Source organism: Babylonia areolata, chromosome 7 (genome assembly GCF_041734735.1).
Source record: "Babylonia areolata isolate BAREFJ2019XMU chromosome 7, ASM4173473v1, whole genome shotgun sequence".
In the NCBI taxonomy this organism is placed as follows: domain Eukaryota; kingdom Metazoa; phylum Mollusca; class Gastropoda; order Neogastropoda; family Buccinidae; genus Babylonia; species Babylonia areolata.
In genome coordinates, this window is record NC_134882.1 from 13494328 (window position 1) to 13519740 (window position 25413).

At 43.1% G+C, this 25413-nt stretch overlaps 1 protein-coding gene across 1 annotated transcript in view; it reads right to left on the reverse strand.

The window, feature by feature from the left end:
* The window catches only part of LOC143283728 (putative transporter YutK), a 28360-nt gene extending 3255 nt beyond the window's left edge, over positions 1-25105 (reverse strand). The window contains exons 1-11 of the mRNA XM_076590008.1: positions 24920-25105; positions 20084-20463; positions 17602-17778; positions 16865-17006; positions 9543-9734; positions 9243-9404; positions 7671-7796; positions 5614-5744; positions 4333-4501; positions 1414-1671; positions 496-676 (exon numbers count right to left, since the gene is read on the reverse strand). Coding sequence (XP_076446123.1) covers positions 496-676; positions 1414-1671; positions 4333-4501; positions 5614-5744; positions 7671-7796; positions 9243-9404; positions 9543-9734; positions 16865-17006; positions 17602-17778; positions 20084-20433 — 1888 coding nt within the window. The 5' untranslated portion in view covers positions 20434-20463; positions 24920-25105. The remainder of the gene's footprint in view (positions 1-495; positions 677-1413; positions 1672-4332; positions 4502-5613; positions 5745-7670; positions 7797-9242; positions 9405-9542; positions 9735-16864; positions 17007-17601; positions 17779-20083; positions 20464-24919) is intronic.
* Positions 25106-25413: the final 308 nt, after the last annotated feature.

The window sequence follows — 25413 nt, forward strand, 5'->3', positions numbered from 1 at the left end:
TGTGTGTGTGTGTGTGTGTGTGTGTGTGTGTTTGTATGCACGTGCATGCATGTGTTTGCGTGCTTACATTTGTGTGTGTGTGTGTGTGGGGTGGGGGGGGCTGGGGGTGCGGCGGGGAGGGGACGGCGCGAGGGGGAGTGGGGCAGTGGTGATGGTGTGTGCTTGCGTGTACACATACGTTCATTACATTGCGCGCGATATGGTTGCGTAGATATGCCTGTCTGTTTTCAGCTGTTCTACGTTTACTACGACTTAAAACATCACCCACAACTAGACAGAATGGAGAACAAGGGAAATGAGGATGGGATGGGGAGAGGAGGCGAGGATTGTGTTTCTCTTTCAGAGTCTCAAATATCCAAATATCTATATTAAGTATATCATGGCGAGTCTTCTGATCTAAAACACACAAGCACAAACTATGATCATTACCGCAAGGCAAATCCCACCCCGTTATGCCAGAGCTTCCCAACTGTCAGAAGCCACTGGAGCACTGACCTGCAAAACAGCCGCACATGAAGTTGGCCAGGTTGCCGGCCACCAGAAGCGGGATGGCCATGCTGACCAGCCAGGGTCGCCGACTGGGGAGCAGGGTGGCAACGACACTGAGAGTGATGAACAAGGACAGTACTGCAGAAAACCCACACAGTGCGTAAGTGGCAATAGCTTCCGACCGCCTCTGGACAAAAAAAAACAACAGGAAAAAAGCATGAACAAGGAGAATCGCAAATAGAAGACAATGCAAAAGAGGAAGATACAGAGAATGACGAAGAAGAATAGAACAACAGCGCCGTTTTGATAACAAACGATTGAGTGTTTTTTTTCCCTTATCCTATCTTTGATTATATTGGAGGAAAATGGTACCTTTCCGGAACACACCAAGCAAAAAGACCAACATACGATGACAATTTACTATAAAATCAAATGAGACATACTGAGATGAAGTTAAATTCGGTCTATATTGAGGATGGCGTTGACAACGGACAAGAGTGATCCTTGCGTGGGTCATGAAAATAAATCAAAACATGATGAGCAGGCTCGCAATCACAGCTACTGAAGTTATCTTTAAAATTATTAGAACTAACTTTCATCTTCCCAGAAAAGACTCCTTCAATCCTATTACCACTTTTTCACTGCCAGTGCTCAGACATGTTTCCACAGAAACAAGAAAAGGTTTAGGCATGTGGAAATTCAGAAGGTACGTATCTATGTGTACCGACATTTTTGTTCAATACAAACTTTGCCAAATTCTCACTGAAAATTGTGTTCTTTGTCCATGTTTTCGCATTCATGATTTTCTTTTATTTATTTATTTTTTTTATTGAGCATCACTAACAAGAGACTTCTTTCGTCATGCTTGTGAGTTGCTGACAGGAACCTGGGGCAGGAGCATGACACCCTTCCCATCCTTCTTACCGAGATGTACCCGTCGAACAGGGTGACGTTCCACTGATCCAGCACAATGTTGTCACCGATGTAGGTCACAGTGGCGTTAGGCAGCAGGGAATACTGCTGGAACTTGGCCCGGTTGGTTGTCAGATCCGCCATCTTCAGCAAGGCCACGAAGTTGGAAGATGATACCCTTAAGCCCATCAACATGCCCACGTTCCGGCAGTCCACCAGGTCTATGCCCATCAGGTAGGAGAATGGGAAGAAGACGTAGGACAGGATTTTCTGTTGGGGAAGGAGAGAATGCTCATCGGCCGTGGTGATAGTTATATTCAGAGAGAGAGAGAGAGACAGAGAGAGAGAGAGGACATTATTTTTTGTGTTGGTAAAAAATGTAGCCGTGTCCCGAGTGGTTCTAATAGGGTACGGCACAAAAACTGCGTTAAATCAGTGTAACGTAGGCAAACATAAATGGAACAGACTTAAAGATGGAATTGCGACGATTCTGCCAGTATATAATACTTGTAGTTTACTGATCTGACAAAAGAGGTATTAATTAATTACAGTGGAACAGAAACACAAGTTTGCTCTCAGCCAATGACGTACCGCGATGCGACACTGGCCGAGCAGGTGGCCTGGCGAGGACAAAATGATGTAAGCGGAGTGACGTCACACAATCCTGTGCGCGGGTTAAGAGGGAAAACTCGTCTGCTAATACAGCTTGTGCGTGAGGCAAGCTAATACAGCTTGTGCGTGAGGCAAATATTGGAGCAAGCATAGCGCTTGGTCACAAAAAGAACACACATCAGGCGAGTTAATATATTCACAGATATATATACAATTATATATATATATATATATATATATATATATATAAAGAGAGATATAGATATCTGAGAGAGAGACAGACAGGCAGACAGAGACAGAGAGACAGAGAGAGAGAGTGAGAGAGCATCGGGATCAGAATCGGGAATGGTGAAGAAGTTCATGTCAACACAATACACCTCGTGGAAATGAAAGAGCAAGTAAGTTTGAACATTACACCATGCATTATATATAATTTTACGAAGTATCAGTTTATCTCAGAGAGAGATTGAACATGCCATTGATATTGCCTGACGTCATTAACAACCTTAAATAGAGAGGGATATTTGTAAAATTTAGGTTTTATTGTACAGAAAGTTCCGTATATGTATATACATTCACATAAAGTCAAATCCATATTCAAACAAAGACAAACTTTCGTTACCGATGTTGTTGTTTTTTTTGTTCTTCCTTTATAAGCCTTTATTCAGCTTGCAAAAACAAGATCATTTGGTGATCGCAAACCTACCAGTGAATTATCTGATTCACAGTTGAAAACAACAATAACACAGACTGTATTTTGGTTGTATGTGAAAATCAAACAGTTGAATGAATAAATGGCATGTATGACATTTTTAACTAACCGATGAAAGCATTGTTTGCTTTAATTGCAAATTCCTTGAACAAAACTGAAACGGATGGGGGAAAAAGATTTTCCAAATACTTACATCAATTAACAACAAGCATTCCAACGCCATCATAAAACTACCGCTATATCGTACTTAGATATATCAACATTTCCGGAATACTACGATGTTGCTTTCAGACATCATCATTTACTTTGAATTGCATAGATGTAGCTGCAAGCTGTAAACTATCAAGTTTTGTTTGTAAACCTAAAATTGTTTCTGAAATGAAATATCATCAGCTACCAAAAGAATAAACACTTCAAATGCATAGAGTGAAAACATGGCACTATATTAACCATTATCAATTACTTTTATTGCCAGTTCATTTACAACTAAAGAGAAAATGAATCGGCTGCACGTGTCACCTTATTTGACCCCAGATGAACATATAAAACAATCTGTCAATCTGGCGCCACAACGGACTCTAGTTTTGACTGTGTGGTATATAATGATATATGATTTTAATACATCTGTATGAATTAGCTGTCACACCATTTTAAAGTTGGCATTATGATATTTCTGTTTATGGATTCAAAAGCCTTTTCAAAGTCCACGAATTAATGCTCACGCTTCAAAAGTGTTAGCAAGGTAAATAAAAAAAATGGACTGTTGAGTATCCCTTTTTAATCCCACCTTGTAATCGCTTGTAATATCAGTTCCTTCCACCAACTCCTGGAAGATAATGCATGCAATGGGCAAAATATCTTGGACGAACTATTGGCTTTGGATGAAACGGCTGTGACAGGAACCACCGCATGGAACTGCAGCATTGATTTTTCTTTACGCTGATTTGTGTCGGGTTGTTTTGAAGGGAATTCACTGCGCACACTATTTTGTGTGTGGTATGTTATGTTGTCCATACTACATTGTAATCAACGCGGTATTTTTTTCTATCAGTTCTATCAGAACTGTCCATGATTTGTTTGAATAAGTTTTGATTACGGTGTTCGTTTTCTTTTGTGTTAAATGCTTTGTTGTAGTTGCTGTTGTATGAGGGATGGGGTTGTGCGTGCTTGCTTGTGTGTGTGTGTGTGTGTGTGTGTGTGTGTGTGTGTGTGTGTGTCTGTGCGTGTTTGTGCTTGTTTGTTTGTTTTGTGTGTGTGTGGGGGGGGGGGGGGGGCGGGGGGGGGGGCTGTGTGTGTGTGTGTGTGTGTGTGAGTGTACGCGTACGGGCTGTGTGTGTGTGCGCGTGCGTGCGTGCGCACGTGAGTACGTGCATATGTGTGTGTGTGTGTGTGTGTGTGTGTGTGTGGGTGGGTGTGTATACGTACATGTGTCTCTGTATGTGATGTATTGTACAGAAACACCCTGTGTCTGTTTTCTGATGAAGTGCGACCACACTGATTCCATCTACTTTCACAGGCAAGTGAGAAAAGAAGACATAATGACAGAAGTAACACACACACACACACACACACAGAGAGAGAGAGAGAGAGAGAGAGAGAGAGTTCACCTCCAAGGTGAGCTGCTGGATGCCGACTCTAAGGCCGAACCAGGTGAGGGTGGTGTTGATCCATTCGATGAGGGAAAAGAGGGCGAAGGCACTCACCACCACGTTGGCCACCAGACTCACCACGCTTAATGCACCTGCCTGTGCCGCCTCCAGAATGGATGAGTATCGCCTGAAAAGGCATGAAGGAGGATACCAGACCATATTTACACACACACACACACACACACACACACACACACATCTATCTATATATCTATTTATGTATCTATCTATCCACGTTTTTCTGGCCCATGATTTTCACTTCTAACAAGTTCCGAGAAAATCGGCCCACAACTGTTTGTGTCATCTTGCCTTCAAACAAAAGTGGGACTCGTATCAAATTGTGACCCGCACCTCCAGAACAGATCGGTTTTATGACAGGTAGGTATGCTGTATATAACTTAAGAACTATATGTATTATATTTTACACTACTTAGAAATAATCCACCTGGTGTGCTTGTTTCTACAGATTTAGAAAAATACATTGTGTCAGTAGATTGGTAATGTATGAAAAAAAACCCAAACGAAAACGTGTCCAAGCTTTTTGCTTGGGAAAAGATACATATCAGTGGATATCAACGTGCTATTTTAGCACCAGATCATATGGAAACGGAAAAGTGTCGTGATGTTTTGATATTCAAAAAAAAAAAAAAAAAAAAAAAAAAAGAAAAAAAGAAAAAAAGAAAAGAGGCTGCTGACAGTGTGATCCAATTTCTCCGTATCCATAGTTTCTGTTCATAGAGATCATGGCATGTTTGCTTTTGTTTTGTTGTGTTTTGTTTCTGAATATCTATGCGCTTCTTTTTATGATTTGTTTTAATGCATCTACGTAAGTCCAGATTCACACGACCTTTGTTTTATCCTGACATCATTAGAGATTACCATAGACGTCTAATCGACTGGGGCTTGGCCCACAGCCAACACGTCCACAAAATCGTGATCATTTTGATTTAATTTACCTGTTCCTATCTTGCCACCCACCTTTTATACTACCTCCATAGACGTCTAATTGATTGGGGCTTGGCCCATAGCCAACACGTCCACAAAATCGTGATCATTTTGATTTAATTTACCTGTTCCTATCTTGCCACCCACCTTTTATACTACCTATCTAATTATGGTCAATATATTATTTCAATTTGTTATTTATCTATTCAGAAACAGTTAATAGTTTTGCATATGTCTTCAGTTTTGCAATTTTACAAGGTTTTGCGAGAGAGAGAGAGAGAGAGAGAGGCGTACATGTCAGGCGGCAGATCCCCGCTGAAGGAGACCTTTTTGGTCTGTCGTGTCTCGGGCACTATCAGCTTGCACACAGTGAACGTGGCGGGGGCACTGATGACCATGGCCGGCAACATGAACTCTATGGGAATCTGGATGGGAGAAAATGACAGTTCTGCAGTATTGTTTCAAGCATAATTATCTGTGTGCATACGTGACTGATTTTAATTATTTTTTTTATGGTGCAGTTTTAGAGTATGTAAATAACTGTTGCAAAACAGTGAGCTGCAAAACAACAACGATTCAGCTGATTGTCAGCTCAGTGGTTATGTCCTTTGGTCTAAGGGAAGCAACGCGGTTGATTTGATTATTTCTGCTGAAAGGGTTTGCTTTTCTTTAATCTTTGATCGTTCTGCTGACACAAGAGATTCTTAAAGTTGTCAGTCACGCTGTGCCAGCTGGGTAACTGCAGGGCGTATAGATTTTCGAGTTTAAAATGTTGAATGGGTGATATCACTTTTCTATTTGCATTAGGTGAGACTGGTTGTTAATAACTTTGGCTTTGTTAGGGTGACAAAAGTTTTATCTATCAGCAAATGTACAGTTGTCAAGGTAATTTCCGCTTCAACGTATTGAACGTACCTTAGGATTCTTTCTGCGTCTGCACGTCTGCGAACGAAGATCTGTTTGCCAAGACTGCTTGCTTGAGGCAGGAAACAGTTTAGTTTCCGAGTTTATCAACAGTATACACCACGGGTTTTGTTTTTGTTTTTTGGACGCATTTACTTCTAGTTGTAGACACACCGTCCTATTTTCAGCCCTGTTTGTGCATGTTTCTTTTGTTTCGATATAACATCATTTTCATTTCAGTATAAAATCACCGAATGTATTCGTTTGCAAAAAGTCTTAACACCAACATCAAGTTCTTATTCTGATACACATTATTGTAGATAGTTCAAATTCAATCAAATCAAAAACATCTTAATCCACCTGGAAATTAACTTGTGCAATCACAGGCTCGTTGTAAACACTAACATAAAATGAAAATGCGCAACATAAAAAGAGATTAAAACTTCTAAAATAAGAATTCCCAAAAGCTGACGATAGACTAAAACATCCCCCCACCCCCCGCACCCATCCCCCCCCCCACACACACATAGACACGTTTAAACAATAGGGTATTGCACAAAAATATTTGAAAATAAAATCATCCTACAAATAAAAGGTATATATAACTAAAATATCGTGCGCGCGCACCCACGAACATACACACACACACACTCACACATACATACACGCACACAAACACACACACACGTTAAGACTATAAGGTATGTACAGCAACACACACACACACACACACACATATATATATATCGGAAATAAATCGTATATATGAGTAAAATGCACATACACAGATACACATGCATGTAGGCACGTACGCACGCACACAACATATGTCACGCCAATAAAACCAGTACATTACATAAAGCTAAAGCTAAATTCTTTTTTTTTTTTTAAATCACTTCCGATCACACACACAGAAACGCTTGCCCATACTCACCCACTCAGTCCCATATACACGCATGTCTGCTCCCATGCACTCGCCTGCTGGTGAAGTTCAGTTGTTTCAGTGCGGGTGGGGGTGTGATTTGTTTCACAGTCCCATGAGTGAGTGTATTGGATGCTTTGATTGTGTGCGCGAATGGCTGTAGGAATGAATGAATTAATGTAGCGAGATATTCTTGGGCGTGGAGCTCTGAATCTGCCACTTAGTCTGACCGTCTGCTAATAATGTTATCATGAAGTGGACGTGTTTTGTCTGTCAAAATTGTGGTTAGTCTGTCAGTCAGTTTTCTAGTGTGCATGTCGCTAAAGGTGTCTTGTCACCCGCTTTCCAAATGACTTTTTCCAACCTGTCTTTGTCATGTTTGGTCCAGTTTTCCTCCCAAGCACACGGCTCCGTAAGTTAAAACGCTGACTTTACCTTTGTTGAACACGCCACATAATGTTACTATGGCATGCTGCAGACAAACCAGTGAAGGACGTCAAGCACTATCTGTGGATGACTCACTCACCCCAATCTGTGCCAAGATGGCCAGGAAGGCTCCGCCAATGGAGGCCAGGCATCCTGTGACCAGTGCGAACATCTCGGACCTGGTCAGTCCACCCAGGTAAGGCCGGATAGCCAGCAAAGCAGTGGACTGAAAACACAGCGTTACAAGCACTCATCAGTTATGGACGACGTGCACATACACATATACTTATTTCACTTGCATTGAGTGCACATGAAAGTTAAAATGCTTCATGTGTTTCAAGTCTTTCAATTCTTGACGTGGGCATATACATTTATAAGGTATTGAGAGTATTATTATACTAGGAATGTATTTAGCATATAGATATGTTTGTAATGTATTGAGCGTATGCATATGTTTTTAATGTGCTGAGCGTACCTGCGAGTACAATTCCTTCATGAATGAGTTTCATGTGGTTCGTTTCTTGATTCTTTCTATAGCTTTTTCTTTCTTTCTTTTTTTTTTTACCTATCTTTTTGTCCGCTTTTCACTTTCTGAATCTGACGGATGCAATGAAGTTTAAAGAATGGGTTTTATCATTTTTTTTTAAATCCCGTGTGATAATATGCTTAAAAAAATATAGCAAAATTTTATGGAATGTAAACATGGTTTTCTTTCTATACATATGTATGTATGTATGTATGTATGTATGTGTATGTGTGTGTGTGTGTGAAAGAAAGAAGAGTTTTGTTGTAACCTGCATTTGGTTTCCTCCACCAACATATTGTTCGAACGAAATTTGACAACTAGCTGTGGATAACATCTCTTCAGATATCCAAGTGAAGGCTGTTATACACAACCGTTTCATTATGTCAGTGCTGGTTTGCCTGACAATGCTTGGTGATTACAACTGCGTTGAGCTGACCGCTCGTGCTTGACATGCATTAATTTTGTGATCTCCCTTGCATCCTTTTTTAGATTCCGAAATATAAGATTGCAAAAATAAATCATCTGTGAGAAATTCCATTATTTCCGAAATTGTTTCTTTTTTCACAGTACATTTAGTTGTATTTTTTCTTCCTGTTCTTTACATCAGCCTTCACGGACAGCTTTTATATGTCATTGAATTCTGATTTCCCCTGCCATGATAAATAATAGTATCTAGATGACCTGTCAGAGGGAATCATTTATTGCAGCTGCTGTCCAGATATCTGACGAGGCCACAGGGGACAAAACTGCAGTCATGATATGAGGTACAGGTTCTCTCCCTCCAAGAGAATCGAAGTGACCCAAAGCGCTTAGTTGTCACCTGCGCACGTTTTCCTCAACTATCATGTTGTTTGAATACATACAAAAGAGTTTCTGTGTTGTTGTTTTTCTACGTGAAAGCTAAACGGAATAACATATGATGTTCTTATTGGAAGTACGAATTCGTTCTTATTGGAAGTATGAATTCAAAGTCTTATGACTAGAAATGTATTACAACACAGTTGAAGGTTTATTACAATATGGACAAGAATGACTAGGAAATACAAATCGTTGCGAATGATACCGTGAAATATAAATTTGTTCTGTGGCTTCAGGTAAGACGTGTTCGAGAGATAGATACAGACAGAGAACACGGCCCTCTCTCACCCCTTCCATGAAGATGGAAGCAGCAACTCCAGTGGACTCTATGGCAGTAGTGTCCTGAACGAAACGCAGCGAGTTGCCGATGACTCGCACCAGGAACTGCATGGCCCCCACGTGGTACAGCATGGACAGTGCGGCGTTGGTGAGGAAGATGATGGGCATCGCCTGCAGGACACAGACACAATTTGCATGGTCCATTGTCTGTGCACACACACACACACGCGCGCGCGCGTACGCTTACACACATACACACGCACGCAAGCACCTACGTGTCTGATAACATTCTCAACAACTTTAGCTCACCCCAAAAATCATGTAGTGGTCAGCGTAGGTTTCCCCGAAAATCAGCCTGGCTGCAGGCTTGGAGTTGGCGAAAAACCCGTCCAGCCGTGTCTGGATCCACAGCACCACCTCCTTCCCCCCCTGCCACCTCATAACCAACACTGCCAGGATGAACTGGAGGCCCAGACTCCAGTAGATGGTGTGCCAGTTCACCTGCAGCATCACCATCATCGTCATCCTCCTCCTCAACATTATTATGTTCATCATCATCACCATCTCTTCTCACTGCCATCACCATAAGTTGGACACCATCAAAGTTGACCCTATGTCAGTTTGGCAATCCCATGTATCACTACCATCTCATCCACCACCACCACCACCACCACAATCATCATCATTAGTATCACAACCACAATCATTAAAATCAATATCATCGTTATCGGAGTCATCGCCACTTCATTGTTTGTATTGCCATTATCATCAATACCAGCAGCAGCAGTGTTTGTGTCACTGATGGCAGCAGCAGTAGCAGCAGCAACAGGGAATGGTCAGCATTATTGATATTATCTAATGGTGAACTAACTTTAAAAAAGACAGATGGATGGATAGACGTGTTTGTTGTTTTGTTTTTGTATATCTATCTATCTATCTATCTATCTATCTATCTATATATATATATATATATATATATATATATAGAGAGAGAGAGAGAGAGAGAGAGAGAGAGAGAGAGATGTAGCCAAGTGCTCAGCTGGCTACGTTTACCTTTTCAACTGTCAGCACATGCCATGAAGTGGATGAGTTTTACTACAGTGATGGTGTCCAACCATTGACTTGAGGACACTCGTGTGCTATTCAAATTCAAATTGAAACTGAATTGGCGCCCAGCCCGTCTTATCCAAATTCAATCAAATCAAACCACCTTTCCACTCAGTTTGTGACAACTTGGTGCTGTGAGCTAGGATCACACAGGGACAAGAGGCTGTATTAACAGTCACCTAAGGTTATTTTAACATAGGAGAAGAGAGAAGACAGTGCAGCAGGTACACCAAGTCCACGAAAAGAAACGTCGCCCCACAAACATGGCTCAACCAACCAACTTCCTGCCCAAACTCCCGATGCTATCCGGTGAGGAAACTGGCAGGGAGGTCGACGACTTCATCTGGGAAGCCAGACTGATTCTCCATCTGTTGCCCCTGGATGACGTGACAGCCTCTCTCTGGCTGATCTCAGCCCTTGCAAGCTGAGCTCACCAGCAGATCAACGTGGACACCCCAGCCAAGATCCTTGCAGTTCTTGACGAGAACTGGGGAAAGCAGCAGGACGCCACAGCCCTTGCCACTGCCTTCTTCACCAGACAGCAGCAGCCCAAGGAGACAGTGGCAGAGTATACGTCACATTTTCAGTACCTGTGGACCAAGGTCAACAAGGCTGAAGATGGGGTGATGCAGGTGCCAGCAACCAGCCTCCACGATGCCTTCGCCAGAGGTCTTCAGCCAGCTGTATTCAGGCGCGACGTTAGGCGCTTCATCAAAAACCACCCTGACACCACCTTCAAGGCAGCAAAGGAGGCCCAGCAATGGATGCGGAAGGACAGTGACGCCAAAGAAACCTGCCCTGGCATGGACAACACCACTGTTGTCCATCTGGAAGCTCAGCTGGCCACACTTACATCTGAGGTCACCAGCTTGTGACAACAGCAGCAGCAGTCCCCCATGCCATCTCACCTGCCGCATCTTCCAGAACCAGTACTTCATCCTCACCACTGTGCTGCTGACTGGGCCCCAGACCCTCCACAATGTGTCTGGTGTGAGAGGTCTGGGCACACCGAGGACCACTGTTGGGACAAGCCAGGCAAAAGAAGGTTGATCACCAGCCTCCAGTTCCTGCCCACAACCAGTGTGTTGCCACTACACACATTTGGCAACCTGGACTGCCGCCAGCTGCTCCAGCACCAAACCAGCGATGCAGGTGACGCCCACCTGTAGTCAGCACCATGCAGCAGAGGTCCAGCCAACAACTACCTGCTGTCACGCCAACAGATCCAGCTCCACTGCACTGCCAGGACAGCAAGGCGTCAGACACTGACACTGACAGTGGTGTGTGGCTGGTCAGGCCCAGGCCCAAAACCCAGGGCCTCCATCATGCAAGCTGCACCAGAGCCGCCTCCACTCCCAGCTCCTACACCTAGGTGATCCCTACGACTGACCTCACATGCACCATTACCAGTGCACTGACACTGAAGAAAAACATTTTGCAGCAAGAACAGTTTGGATGCATCATTTATTCTTTTTTTCTTTTTCATTTCAGTCTACGTTTGCCTTTCCTATGACCTATCAATGTCATATGGCCTTTTCAATGCTTTATGTTTTTTCATGTCAGATATTTCTGCAAAATTCATGTTTATTTATTTATTTTTAAATTCTTACTTAACCTGTGATCTAGCTTGTCACGTGGTCTGAGCAATGCAAAGTATGTCTGTTAACATGCTACTATAATTCATGTCGCTGTTATCTATGCTATTATCATTACCAGGGCCAAACGGAATACTGTACCTGCTGTACAAGAAATGTCCTAAAGTCCTTGAGTGGCTCCACAGAGTGATAAGATCAGCATGGAGGAAACTGAAGATCAGCAACTAGTGGATGATAGCTGATGGCATGTACATCCCGAAAGAGCAGAATTCAAGTACTATCAGCCAGTTCAGACCAATATTGCTCCTGAATGTTGAAGGAAAAATCTTCTCTGTCATGGCTGCAAAAGTGAAAAAATACCTCACAGAAAATGAGTACCTGGATGTGTCAGTCCAGAAAGGCGGCATCCCATGAGTTCCTGGTTGTGTAGAACATGTCACAATGATTTGGGATGCAATTCAAAGAGCAAAGGCAGAAGAAAAGAACCTAGACGTGGTATGGCTGGATCTGGCAAATGCGTACAGGTCAGTTCCTCATGAAATGATCCAACTGGCTCTCAAGATGCGCCATGTACCAACGAACATCAGGGGAATGTTGAAGAAGTATTTCCATGGCTTCTCAATGTGGTTATCACCAAGGAATGCACAACAGATTGGATCAAACTGGAAGTGGGCATAGCCATGGACTGTGCAATTTCTCCAATCCTGTTCGTGCTGGCAATGAAAGTGATCTTGAAAGCCTCAATGAAGAGAACTGATCGAGCCGACCTAGGTAACGGATACCAGATACCTCCTTTGAAAGCCTTCATGGATGATACAACAGTCCTTTCAAAAACAGAGGATGACACCCATGAAATATTGAAGTGGTTGGACGAGCTAGTTGAACTTCAAACCAAAGGAATCACGGTGGAAAGGTAGCTGAAATGATCACATTCACTGTAGCCAACCAAGCCATTCCAACGGTGTCAGATGAACCAGTCAAGAGCCTTGGAAGATGGTATGATGAGTCCTTTAAAGATACAATATGAGGAAAGGAAACCAAGCTGACAGCAGAAGAAGGCCTGCATATCATAGGCCAGTGTGGCCTTCCTGTCAAATAAAAAGTGTGGTGCCTGCAGTCAATGCTGATACCAAAGCTCCTGTGGCCTCTCCTGATATATCATATCAGCTGCAGCGCAGTCGAGGCAAAGATCAACAAGTACACACGCAGATGGCTTTGTATCCCACATGGTCTCACTGATGTGGCACTATACTGTTGCCAAGCAAATACCTCTGAAGTCCCTTGTCGAAGAATACAAGGTAGGGAAGGCAAGACTTCTCAGCATGCTCAAAGACTCAAGAGACGGTGTCGTGAGATCCAACCAATCCAAGCTGAAGACTGGCAGGAAATGGAAAGTCAGGGAGGCAGTCAATGCAGTGAAAGAAAGTCTTATGACGAAGGAAATAATAGGACACACCCAAACCAACAGACAAGGCCTGGGATCGACAAAGATGGAATGGTGGTCCAGGCAAAGGGGAAAGCAGAAAGAGACATAATCATAAGAGGAGATCAAAAAAGAAGAGGATAAAAGAGTCCAAAAGGCAGTCCAGCAAGACCAGCAGGGGCAGTGAACAACATGAGAAAATGCACTCCAAAGGAGCCTCAACTGAAGTGACATGTGGAACATGGCCCCTCTGAGGATCAGCTTCGTCCTAAGATCTGTGTACGACTTCCTTCCCTCGAATACAAACTTGGTGAAATGGGGGAAAGCAGATGACCCTGCGTGCCTACTCTGCAATGACAAACAAAGAGTGGAACATGTCCTCAGCTCATGCAAAGCAGCGTTGAACCAAGGACGGTACACATGGAGGCACAACCAAGTGCTAAAAGAAACTGCACACGTGGTGAGCACTGTCCAAGAAGCCCAACCCCACCAGGAGTTCCAGCAGAGTTCCACTCTGCAGAATGCAGCAAAGTCTGGCCAGGAACAGCTGTAACATCCAAAGCATGAAAACGTGGGCTGCTTGATGGTGCTGAAGATTGGCAATGCACAGTTGAACTACAAAGGGGAAGAAACACCCGGAAATCATCAGCAAGAGCGGCATAAGACCTGACATAGTACTCCACTCCAAGCCAACGAAACAAGCGATTCTGATTGAGCTCACTGTGCCATACAAAAGCAGAATGGAAAAAGCCCACATCTACAAGACCAAGAAGTATGCTAGTCTAGCCAGCAGCCTGAGAGAATCTGGCTTCCAAGCCAAAGTCCTAGCCATAGAGATTGGTGCAAGAGGGTTTGTAAGCACATCTGCCTACAGCCTCATGAAACAGCTGTCGATTTCTGGCAGAGAGCGGACATAGGCTCTCAAGGCAATGCCAGAAGCAGCAGAAACGTGTTCCAGCTGGATCTGGTCGAAAAGGTATGAAAGTGAACTTCATAAGAATTTTCCTTACTCAAACTAGGCGTATGATAGTTAAGTGGTTCCAACTTCTGCCAGAAAAGGTGACTCAGTCCTGAAGTGGCAACCACCCTGGAAGTGCTGGTTCGAACCTGCTGAGGACCAGGAAAAAGAAAGAAAAAAAGAAGGCAATACAAGGGCAATCAGGAGTCATGACCTGGGTGTGGCCCAGCCCCCTTAGAGTGTAAGGAGTTTTGGGCTAAAAAACTTGACTGAGGGGGGCTTCTTCTCTGAAGACCTTGTATTGTCCAGCTCTCCCTAGAGTTTCTTATTGCTATGCTTTTATACATATATGCCACTCTACATGTATATCTGACTGTCACAACCCATAAGGGGTTGGCCATGTACCCCCCACCCCTTCCCAGACTAACTAACGTCCTGACAACCCAAACACACAAGAGTTCAGCTCATTGTTTTACTGTGGTTATGCAAAATAAGTATTCGTGACGAATCAAAGCATTGGTAACCAAATAAATACCCCCACCCTTCCCTGTCTAACCACAACACAATTGTACTTCAGTCGCAGACAACTGCAGCACTAGTTCAGTTCAACGATGCTGCCAGAGTTCACAGGCCTAGAATTCCTCCCGACAGCTGAAGACACATGGCACTTGCAAATTCGATGGCTGGGGAAGGTCTGGGTGAGAGGGACAATGGGAAATTGGAAAGGGGTGCGTTGGAAGTGTGGAGTGGGAGCGGGCGTGAGGAAAACTTGGGAAGGACAAGATTGAAGGGGTACGAGGACCATTCCAGAGTCGTCCTGGAGATCCGTTTAAGGTAGTGGCACGGGGAGAAAATTTCACAGGAAAATCTGTCACCAGGTAAATAGGCTCACCACTGGCCCAGGGTGGAAACACAGACCCACACAGACCACCACCAACACACACCGAAGAAGGGGGTAAGAAGGAAACGCCCCACGACTTCACAGACGGCACCCAACAACTCACACGCTGGAATGGTGACCCGTCTCTTGAGAGAGCTTGGCATCAACCGCCAAGGGGAATCTTTCTCCCAAACTACATAAGTTTCTGAACTCGCTCAGAGTTAAAAAAAAATGTTTAAGAGAAGGGACATGCCACACACATATCCTCAGAGATGCACGTACATACACATGAAGGAGAGAGGGAGGTGAAAGAGAGGTGGAGAGAGAGGGGGGAGAAGGGAGAGGGGGGGGGGGGGAGAGAAAGGAGGAGAAGGGAAGGAAAAGAGAAGAGCACACAAACACGCACAACGATCGCCAACGAGCTGTGACACTGACAGTGCTGATACATAGATTGATGGGCACAAAATTGAATGCTTTCCAACTGCATTTTTCATTAACCTAACTGGGATCCCTTCTGTTTTTCAAACTGTTCAAAGTTGAGTTAGGATGCATTGGACTAAGTTCAAACCCATAACTAAACCTGGCTAATGCCACTTTGGATATATCAGTATCAGTATCAGTAGCTCAAGAAGGCGTCACTGCGTTCGGTCAAAGCCATATACGCTACACCACATCTGCCAAGCAGATGCCTGACCAGCAGTGTAACCCAACACGCTTAGTCAGGCCTCGAGAAATATAGAAGTAAGGTATAGTTCATAAGAAAGTTGCAGTCACTTCAAATTTCACTTTGCTATTTGTTATCAGCTTTATTGTCTCCCTTTACCTGACCCAAAAATCTTGTTTGATGCTCAGTTAAGTCTGCTAACAAGAATAACTTTTAATCAACCATCACGGACGATGGATTTCAAAAGATCGGGGGAGATGTAGCCAAGTACTGAGCTGGCTATGTTAACCTTAGTTCAACTCACAACACATGCCATGAAGTGTATGACAGTTTTACTACAGTGACGGTGTCCTGGAGGTAACTCGTGTAGCGTAACACTATTCAAATTCGAATCTGAATTGAAAGCGGTTGGCGCCCAGCACGTCAGTTCACATAGCGTTGTTTTCAAATGCACACTCAGTGTCGCACACACAGTCCGCTGCCTGACATTCCACTGCACTGTCTTCTCATCCTCTTTCTTTTCTTCTTAATATTGTAAAATAAACAATAGAAGAAAAAAACGTTTGTAACTGGCCTCTATATGTCCTTGGCCTGTGCAAGGGGCTTTCTATCCTTTCTCTTTTTATCCTGTCTAAATCAGTAATTCTTTTGTAACCCCTTCATGATATACCACTCAGGTTAACACAGTTAGATAAAAGTGGCGTCGCCGACAGGATATTCATCCTTAACTGATCCACAACAAAATAGATCCAAAATTATTCTTTTAATGTTTTAATTCTCTTATCCAAATTCATTCATAAATCAAACAACCCCTTACCACTACTTAGTCCATTACACACACACACACACACACACACACACATATATATATATATATATATATATATATATATATATATATATATATATATATATGTGTGTGTGTGTGTGTACAGAGAGAGAGAGAGACAGACAGACAGACAGACAGACAGACAGACAGAGATAATGAGGAGTGCATGGAATACCTTGGAGGGATGTGTTGAAAAGAGGAAGCAGACAAGGATGAAGGCAAAGATGCCGGGCAGAGACCTCAACTTACTGGGGTCTTCTATACCCACGTCCACAATCACGTAAATCATGAAAGCGCCAATCCCCACGTTTGACAACCTGCACACATAAACATGAAATTGTCTAAATCCAACTGAACAGACCTGGAATTACGTAACTGCATAATATATAAACAATCAACCCAGGAGAACAAATGATTAACACATAGAAAACGTGGTAACTCTCTCCATTTACAAGGTACATAACTTCAAATCAATGCTGCCTATGTTACCAATTCAGCTAGCATACAGGTAAATTTTAAAAGGTACATTGGAATAAACTCAGAATAAAAGGAAGCACTGGGTTTGTTCTTGTACCAATCATTTGACATGTGCACAACTGCACACATTTTCCCTGTGTGTAATGTTCCTTTCATCAGGTGACCAGATATCGACACAACTAGAGCTTGGACACACACACACACACACACACACACACACACACACACACACACATCTCATTTGATATAACCGGCAAACGGATAATTAAAAAAACAAACAACATCAACAAAATAGAAACAACAACGAAAACGTAAACGCTTTAAACAGTATTTCAGAAAAAAAGCTCACCCGCACTTTATGACTGTCCATTATCATTATTATGGTTATAATGATGATGATGGTGATGATGATGATTGTTATCCAGTGTGACAGACCATCTGAGGAATAAGCGAAGTTTGTTTATTCGGATGATTGTGGCGGGGGGCTTTGGTCCAGTGCACCATCTGCCCAGACTGGTCCTGCCCATCAAGTCCCTCACCCTGTGACGACTGGCGATGACAACACCCAGCAAGGTACACCACAACAACCGTATGGACCCCTCGTCCCCAAACCTGCACATGCAGTGTCAGTCAGTCAGTGTGATTCAGCAACTTAATCACGAACCACCTAATGATGTATATGGGCTACACCATAATTCAGTTCATACTGAACATTTTACAATGCTCTTGAAACTGAACTCACAAATTACAATGCTCTCTCTCTCTCTCTCTCTCTCTCTCTCTCTCTCTCTCTCTCTCTCTCAAGCAGTCTATGAATTATCCTACTGCCTTTGCCTGGAGAACTATGTCATTTGCTCTTCCTCAGCTTACTTGACCCCCTCTTGCCTTGAGCAGCTGAGTCTTTCACGATTAGTTTTCACTTGTGTACATCAACGGCAGTAGAGATCAGGTCTTTGTTTCAAAGGACTCTCAACTGCAGGGGCAGACATTCAGAAGCTGGAGATTGCCTCACGTTGTCTGTAGAAGCCGTCCCTTTGGAGTGAGTCCCTTCTCTGTCCTCTCAACAGGGCCTTCTTCTTCGTTCGTGGGCTGCGACTCACACGTTCACCCGTGCACGAGTGGGCTTTTACGCATATGACTGCTCCCCCCCCCCTCCCCCCGCCCTCCATGTCGGTAGTCATACTCCGTTTTAGGCGAGATACATACCGGGTATGTTCTTTTATCCATAACCCACCAAACGCTGACATGGATTACGGGATCTTCAACGTGTGTATTTGATCTTCTGCATGCGTATACACACGAACAGGGTTGAGGCACTCGTTGGTTTGCACATCTGTTGACCTGGGAGATCGGAAACATCACCCTTTACCCACCATGTGCCGTGATCGGATTCGAACCCGGGACCCACAGATTGAAAGTTCCAACACTTTAATCACTCGGCAGCTGCGCCAGTCCTATAAAGGGCCAAGTCATCTGAGACACCAGTGGCTGAGGTCAGACTTCAGGAGTTTGGTTCACTGATGTTTGGAACCTTGTCTTATAGACAGCTCAAAGTTGCGTCAGAGACAACGCAGATGGATTAGGTTCAGTGTCGTCACACGGCAAGTCCATGTTTTGCTGCCATAGACTATGTACTTGGTGTGAGCACACGTGCCGGGTAGATCTTTAGTTCAGTGTTTTCTGTTGTATGCTTTTTTTTTTTAAGCAGATGTGGTGAAACGTATATGGGTCAGTCTGCACGCTTTAACAACTCCTTGAAAATGAAACTGACAGACTCTTGTTGATTTTCTTTTTCTTCTTCCATCATTGTGACAATGGAATTCAAGTATTTAAAGGTTCAAGAGTGAAGCCCCCGATGGAGATGAAAGGTTGACATCCTGATCCATGACCTCAGTATTCTGTACGCCGGTGGTAAGGCAGAAGACACGAGGGCCTCGTACAGTCTGTTTTACACGCATTGGGGTCTTTTCCGCTTTACAGGTGTCGGTATTTCCAAAATAAAGCGTTCTCCATTCTGCTTGCTGTGTCGTGATCTACAACTGCTGAGATCGGATGGACAATAACAATACTCGGCAATCTTTCTGGCATTAAATATATCGATTGGGTAGATATTTTCACTGGTTACAATTTTTTCTTATAAAACTGTTGGTCTTTGATCTCAGGATTTAAGCAGCGACATGGCGCGTATGTACAATGTTGACAAACCTTGAAGTAGTGGATAGGTGAAGAATAGTGATATTCTCAGAACTTTTTAACTCTCTCCATACGAACGGCGAAAGAGAAGACGTTAACAGCGTTTCACCCCAATTACCACCATCAAAATATTGCAAGCGGAAGGCACTTATACTGAAGAGGTGAATGTTGACAAAGAATACCACAATTCTGACGACGGAAGCTAAAGGTTGGGTCATTCAGACACCCACTGGACATCCGCGGGGTCTGTGTAGAGGAGAAGAGGGGACTGGCCGTACTGAGTGAGTTAACAGTAAGGAGATAACTGAGGCAAGCAAAGAGTTCTCCAAAGCTTTTTTAGGGTGAAGACAAGGCTTCAAGAACTATGGCCAGCAGCCAGTTTTAGTGAGGATTCAGGGTGTAAATAGTGGCAGCAGGAGCTCTGGCTAGTCACCAGCTCAGTTAAGAGGAATTTAAAAAAATTCTTTGGGATTTTGACCGTCTGCCACGCTCAGTACGTCATGTTCATCCACTACAATCTGGAACCGTTGATGAGCTCCTCAACTGCAGGAATGTCTGCCCGACTCAGGAAACCCATGTTTCAGTACACACGATTTCAAGTAGTGACCGGAGGACCTCAAAACACACACACATTATGTATATGTATATATGCATGTATGTATGTATTATATGTAGGTACACACAACGACAATCAGATACACACAAACACACGCAAACCACTGACCTGTAATACATAGCGTAGCAGAAGTAGACGATGTAGAAAAGCAGGAAGAGGATGGCAAAGAAGTGGCCACCCAGTTTGTCGTTGATGAAGCCCAGCACCTTCCTCAAAGCTTGCTGAACGTGAAGGACAACACGACCCACGAACGTTGAGTTCTTCAACCTCCCCTCCTCATCCTCATCCTCACTGGGGTCGTCAAATGGGTCGTGGTCATCGTCAGGCTGGTGGTCAAGGAAAGGGTCGTCCGATTCGAATATTATGTCGGTGTCTTTTTCATTGGTGACTGTGGGCAGTGGAGGTTTCTGCTCCAAAGGCTTCGGGGCATTGTTTTGGTGTTTGTGGGTCGAATCCATTACGGGGAGGATTATTACCGCTCTGTCTGCCTGCGAAAGGAACACATATAACGGAACTGATTCACACTATCTAAAAATCATTTCTGTGTGCCATTGTAAATAATCCAGGGTCAATAATTAGTGCCAGGACCAGGGCAAATTTTGTACTTTTGCGCACACACACACACACACACACACACACACACATATATATATATATATTGAATGTCCCATAGCCTTTCACAGCCATCGGGGCAGTGAATTCATTACCAATGTGTCCAGGGCTCGGCATAGGAAGGCGGGACCCAATCCTCTCCTTCCGCCGTTTTAACCTTCCCCAAACAAGTCAGGTCCCCATTCACACCTTGGTGGAGTGAGGAAAATTGGAGTAAAGTGCCTTTCCCAAAGACACAACACCAGTCCGAAAAGGGGGATCGAGCCCTGACCACTGGATCAGTTATCCAATGCCTCACCGATTCTACCACGGCTCCTCTGATTACACACACACACACACACACACATATATATTTGTCGAAGTGTTTGCCTTGTTCTTTCGGATGATTTTTGTGCATGGTCAGTGCATTTACACACGCGTGCGTGCGTGCGTGCGTGTGTGTGTGTGTGTGTGTGTGTGTGTGTGTGTGTGTACATGCACTGACCATGTACAAAAAAATCATCCAAAAGAACAAGAACAATGCAAACACTTCGATTCACATAACATTGAGTACCACACTGTCAATGACCAGAAAGACGTATAGCAATAAGGATAGTAGACAGTAAATGTCATTTTTATGCTTTCTTTACTGGCTGTCATGTGTGTTGACAAACAACGCGAGTCTATGTTGTTGTTTGTTTTTGTTTTTTTGCTGTTCGAGTGTATGTATGTATGTATGTATGTATGCATGCATGTATGTATACCTCTGTGATAAACTGAAACAAATTCATTTCTCCGGAAATACTTTGTCGACACTAAATTTGGACTGGAATAAAAACAAAATAAGTTCTTTCCATTCATTATGATTAGATTGATAATGTACTTCTGGTAATGCCACGATAATTAAGTTCCGAATTAGTATATGAATAATAATAATAATAATAATAAAAAGTTTCCACTGTCATTTTATTTCTACTCTTTTTTGTTGTTGTTTTGTCCCATATATCGGAATCTACATTTCATTGAGAGGATGATTTGTGGAAAGGTCTCACCACATACACCACAATGTCCACGAAAGATCATCTAGATCAGCGGATCTACTTCGCCTTTCGATCTATGCAGCGTGTGTGGAGTGATTTTTTTCTCTCCAGTGTTTGGGTCCAGCGTCTTTTAACTACAACTTATCATTACGTATGCGCGCTTGAAACATTTTCTAGTTTCTGAATGGCAATCATTTGTAGAGATGCATTCGTAGTCTGTTACTGACGGTGTTTATGATGTTGTTAAAAATATAGACAGATACTGAAAGTTATGTGTGTATGTATGTCTGTGCGTGTTCTAAGTTATTCTCTCCCTTTATCACACACACACACACACACACACACACACGCTGTTACATCTAATCACCACAAACACTCCGTAAACAAAACAACGGACCTGACACTATATAAACTGAAGAGCAAAGGCCAAATGACACACATACGTCCCCACAGTCTTGAAGAAAGAAGAACCCAACTTCTTAAAAAAAGAAGAAGAAAAAAAAAGATATTCTAAATCCCCTTCAGTTGATCTCATAGTTTAATTCTCAACGGATACCAAACGATTTGTCATCAACTCCCGCTTCCAGTCGCAGAGTTCATTATAACTCCAGTTTATCATTCATAAATATCGCGTCGACGATTTGTATTTCTGTTCCAAGATTCATCACACTTTGGTAGTCTTTACTACAACAGTCTGTGATTCATATTTCACAATAATCCGACAGTCTCTGATTCACCACCTGTCGATTTACTCATCAGTTCAGCTTCTTCTTGGTTAATCATTTCAGTTAGCATTTGCCTACCGTACGGCGTCATCTCACATACACATGTCGGACCACCCCTCTCAACATCGGACTGCCTTCATCAGCAACAAGGAGGGCAACACCAGACGTTCCCTCAGATCAGGTTCAGGTTCAGGTTCAGGTTAGGGGCTGATGTTCCACCAGCGACATCAAACGTAGCCCCAGTGCTCTCTGGCACCCAGAACTGAGAAAAGCTGAATTGGAAACAACCGTTCTTCAGAATAAGACACCACCACATGTCAAGAACTCTGGACATTCTCCTCTGGAAACGCATCTCCCAATCTCCCAAGCAGTTAACTAAAAGTGACGTCAAAAACAAGATGACGTCATCAGACAGAATGACGTTCAACCTCACTGGGACGAACTTCGAGGTGAGCACCTCCACTTTCCAGAAGTTGAAAGAGCTGAGTGACAAAAGCAGGATGCTCATCGAGGAAGCCCAGAAAACCAGCCAAGTATTCAACTTGACATTCATATAATAAAATGTTTTTTTCTTCCCCAATGAAGCAATTAACAAAATTTTAACTTCAGCCAATGAAAATCAACTATACATACAAAACAACACAGGGTCCATTGCTTGAAGCCAAAATCAACCAAAACCCCACAATGTCAAAACAAGAAATACCAAATGATGCTAACGCATCCGTCACATTTATTCATTCATTTATTTGTTTATGCGTTTTTATGGACTCGGACAACCAGTAGCCTTTTTTTTCGGCGTTCGTACCGAAGATACAGTCCGAGGAGATTTTTGAACAGGTTTTGATATTGCAGTCTGTGAGTTTAGCGCACACCTCATGTCAGCCTGACTTGAGTCACGGAGAAGCCGACATCATGACAGAAATGTTTGAGTTGGAGAATGCATCCAATCCGCCGATCATAATTTTGTCGAAAGAACTGGTCTTATGCGGAGTGATTATTGTGTATATAATGCCAGGAAATGCAGCTGGCGATTTTCTTACGATTTATGGAATCCGGAAAGTCATGATATGAAGACAGGGAAAGTGTGAAACAGATCTATATCATTATCATGATCGAAAAACAATGAATTGCTGTACACTGTGGGCAGCTCAAGATAGGAATTTGTTCCAGTTCCAGCACACAGTTTTTGGTTTGATTAACACTTTTTTGATAGGGAGCAAAAAAAAAATACGATTTGGGTCGATATATGCAAGTACTGGTTAGCCACTGCCGCCCCTCCTCTCCTCACTCCCCTTCCTGCTAGTACAGGAATCCCGGTCCCGGCGCCTGGTGGGTGGTGGAGAGTTTTACAATCTACCAGGTCAAGATATGTGCAGACCTGAAAGTGCGTGAATCCCCTTCCTGTGCATGCGCATGCAGAAGATGAAATACGCGTGTTGCATATCCCGCGTAATCCGTGTCAGCGTTCGGTGGGTTATGGAAACAAGATGATACATGACATGCACCCCACCCATCCCCTAAAAATGGAGTATGGCTGCCTACACTGCTGAGGTAAAAACGGTAAGACAGTCTAAAGCAGTTGAACAGGTGCAAAAGAGAGCAACTAACTTGATACCAGAGTTAAGAGATTTGGACTACCAAAACCGTTTGAGACAACTAAACTTGCATTCACAAAAATACAGAAGATATAGAGGAGACATGATACAAGTATTCAAGATAATTAATAAAATGGTTGACACTGACCCCTGCACCTTCTTTTCTACTAACAAACTCCATGTTACCAGAAGTTCAAATACTAACCTTTTCACAAAATTTTGTAGAACAAATCAAGTTTTCTGTTAGCTTTAGAGCAGTTAAAGGATGGAATGCACTGAACAATTCAACAAAAACAGCTAAAACTATTGACCAGTTCAAGAATCTTCTAGACAATGACTCTAAATCATTAATAAAACCATTCGATTTTGATGAATGAACATTTTTAAAAATTCATACGCATGCACGCAACCCTAAACTATTTCTATATTAAGAAGGGGCGTTGAAAAGCCAAAAAGGCTTTAAAAAAAGTCCCAAATTCTGTACCTGTACCTGTACCTGTAAAAGCCCACTCCTGTTTACGAGTGAACATGGGAGTCACAGTGCACGAATGAAGAAGAAGAAGTAGAAGGATCATGAGAGGCGTGAAGACTTTGCCTCTTGTTTGATTATATTTCTTTGTATCTTTCTTTCTAAATGTAGGTTTCATTTTTCTTCTTCCTTTCTTTCTTTCTTTCCTCCATGAGCCTTCCTCATCGCTTTCGTGATTTCTTTCTTTTTTCTTCCCTTCCTCCGTGCCCTTCTTTCTTTCTGTAATCTCTTTGCATGCTAGTCTTATACAATTAAGTCAGACAGAAACATTAATCGGAGTGAATTAAAGTGTAAACTGAAGACAAAAAATACACACAAACAAAAACATAAAATGTTGGTCAGTCCGGACGAATTTGGCCGTTCGGTTTCCACATTTTCACACACACACACACACACACACACACACACACACACACCACACACACACACACACACACACACAATGTCTTCAGAATACCAAGTACCTTCTATGAGTTCGAATGTACACATAGGACTATGCAGCGCAGCTCCCAAGACAGAGACTATTCACACAGCAGCGGAGCGAAAAACACAAACACCTGTCGCTGTGCAAAGCCACCCTCTCTGTGACCGATTGCGCTGCGTACACTGTCGTGTCCACCACACGTCGCTTGCCTGCATGATGGGTTCCCCCTTCATCCTCCATCCCATGCCCTTACCACATTTGTTTAAGGCAACACCCGTAGTGAGACATAATTTTTGTGAGGACATAATCGCAACCTCATATGGCATGGAAAATCTTTGACAGGTGTCTTCGTGAATGTGCATATATTTTGGTCTTGTAGAAAACGTCCATTCGCTTTCTTAATGTTATGCCATGAGTTGGTTTTGGTGATAGTTGAAACCGAGCATGTTCTCGATACCATGAGGTCGCAGTTTTTGCTTCAGTAGTACTTGTATTTCCACCCAGAATCTGAACGGAAATATACAATACAATAAA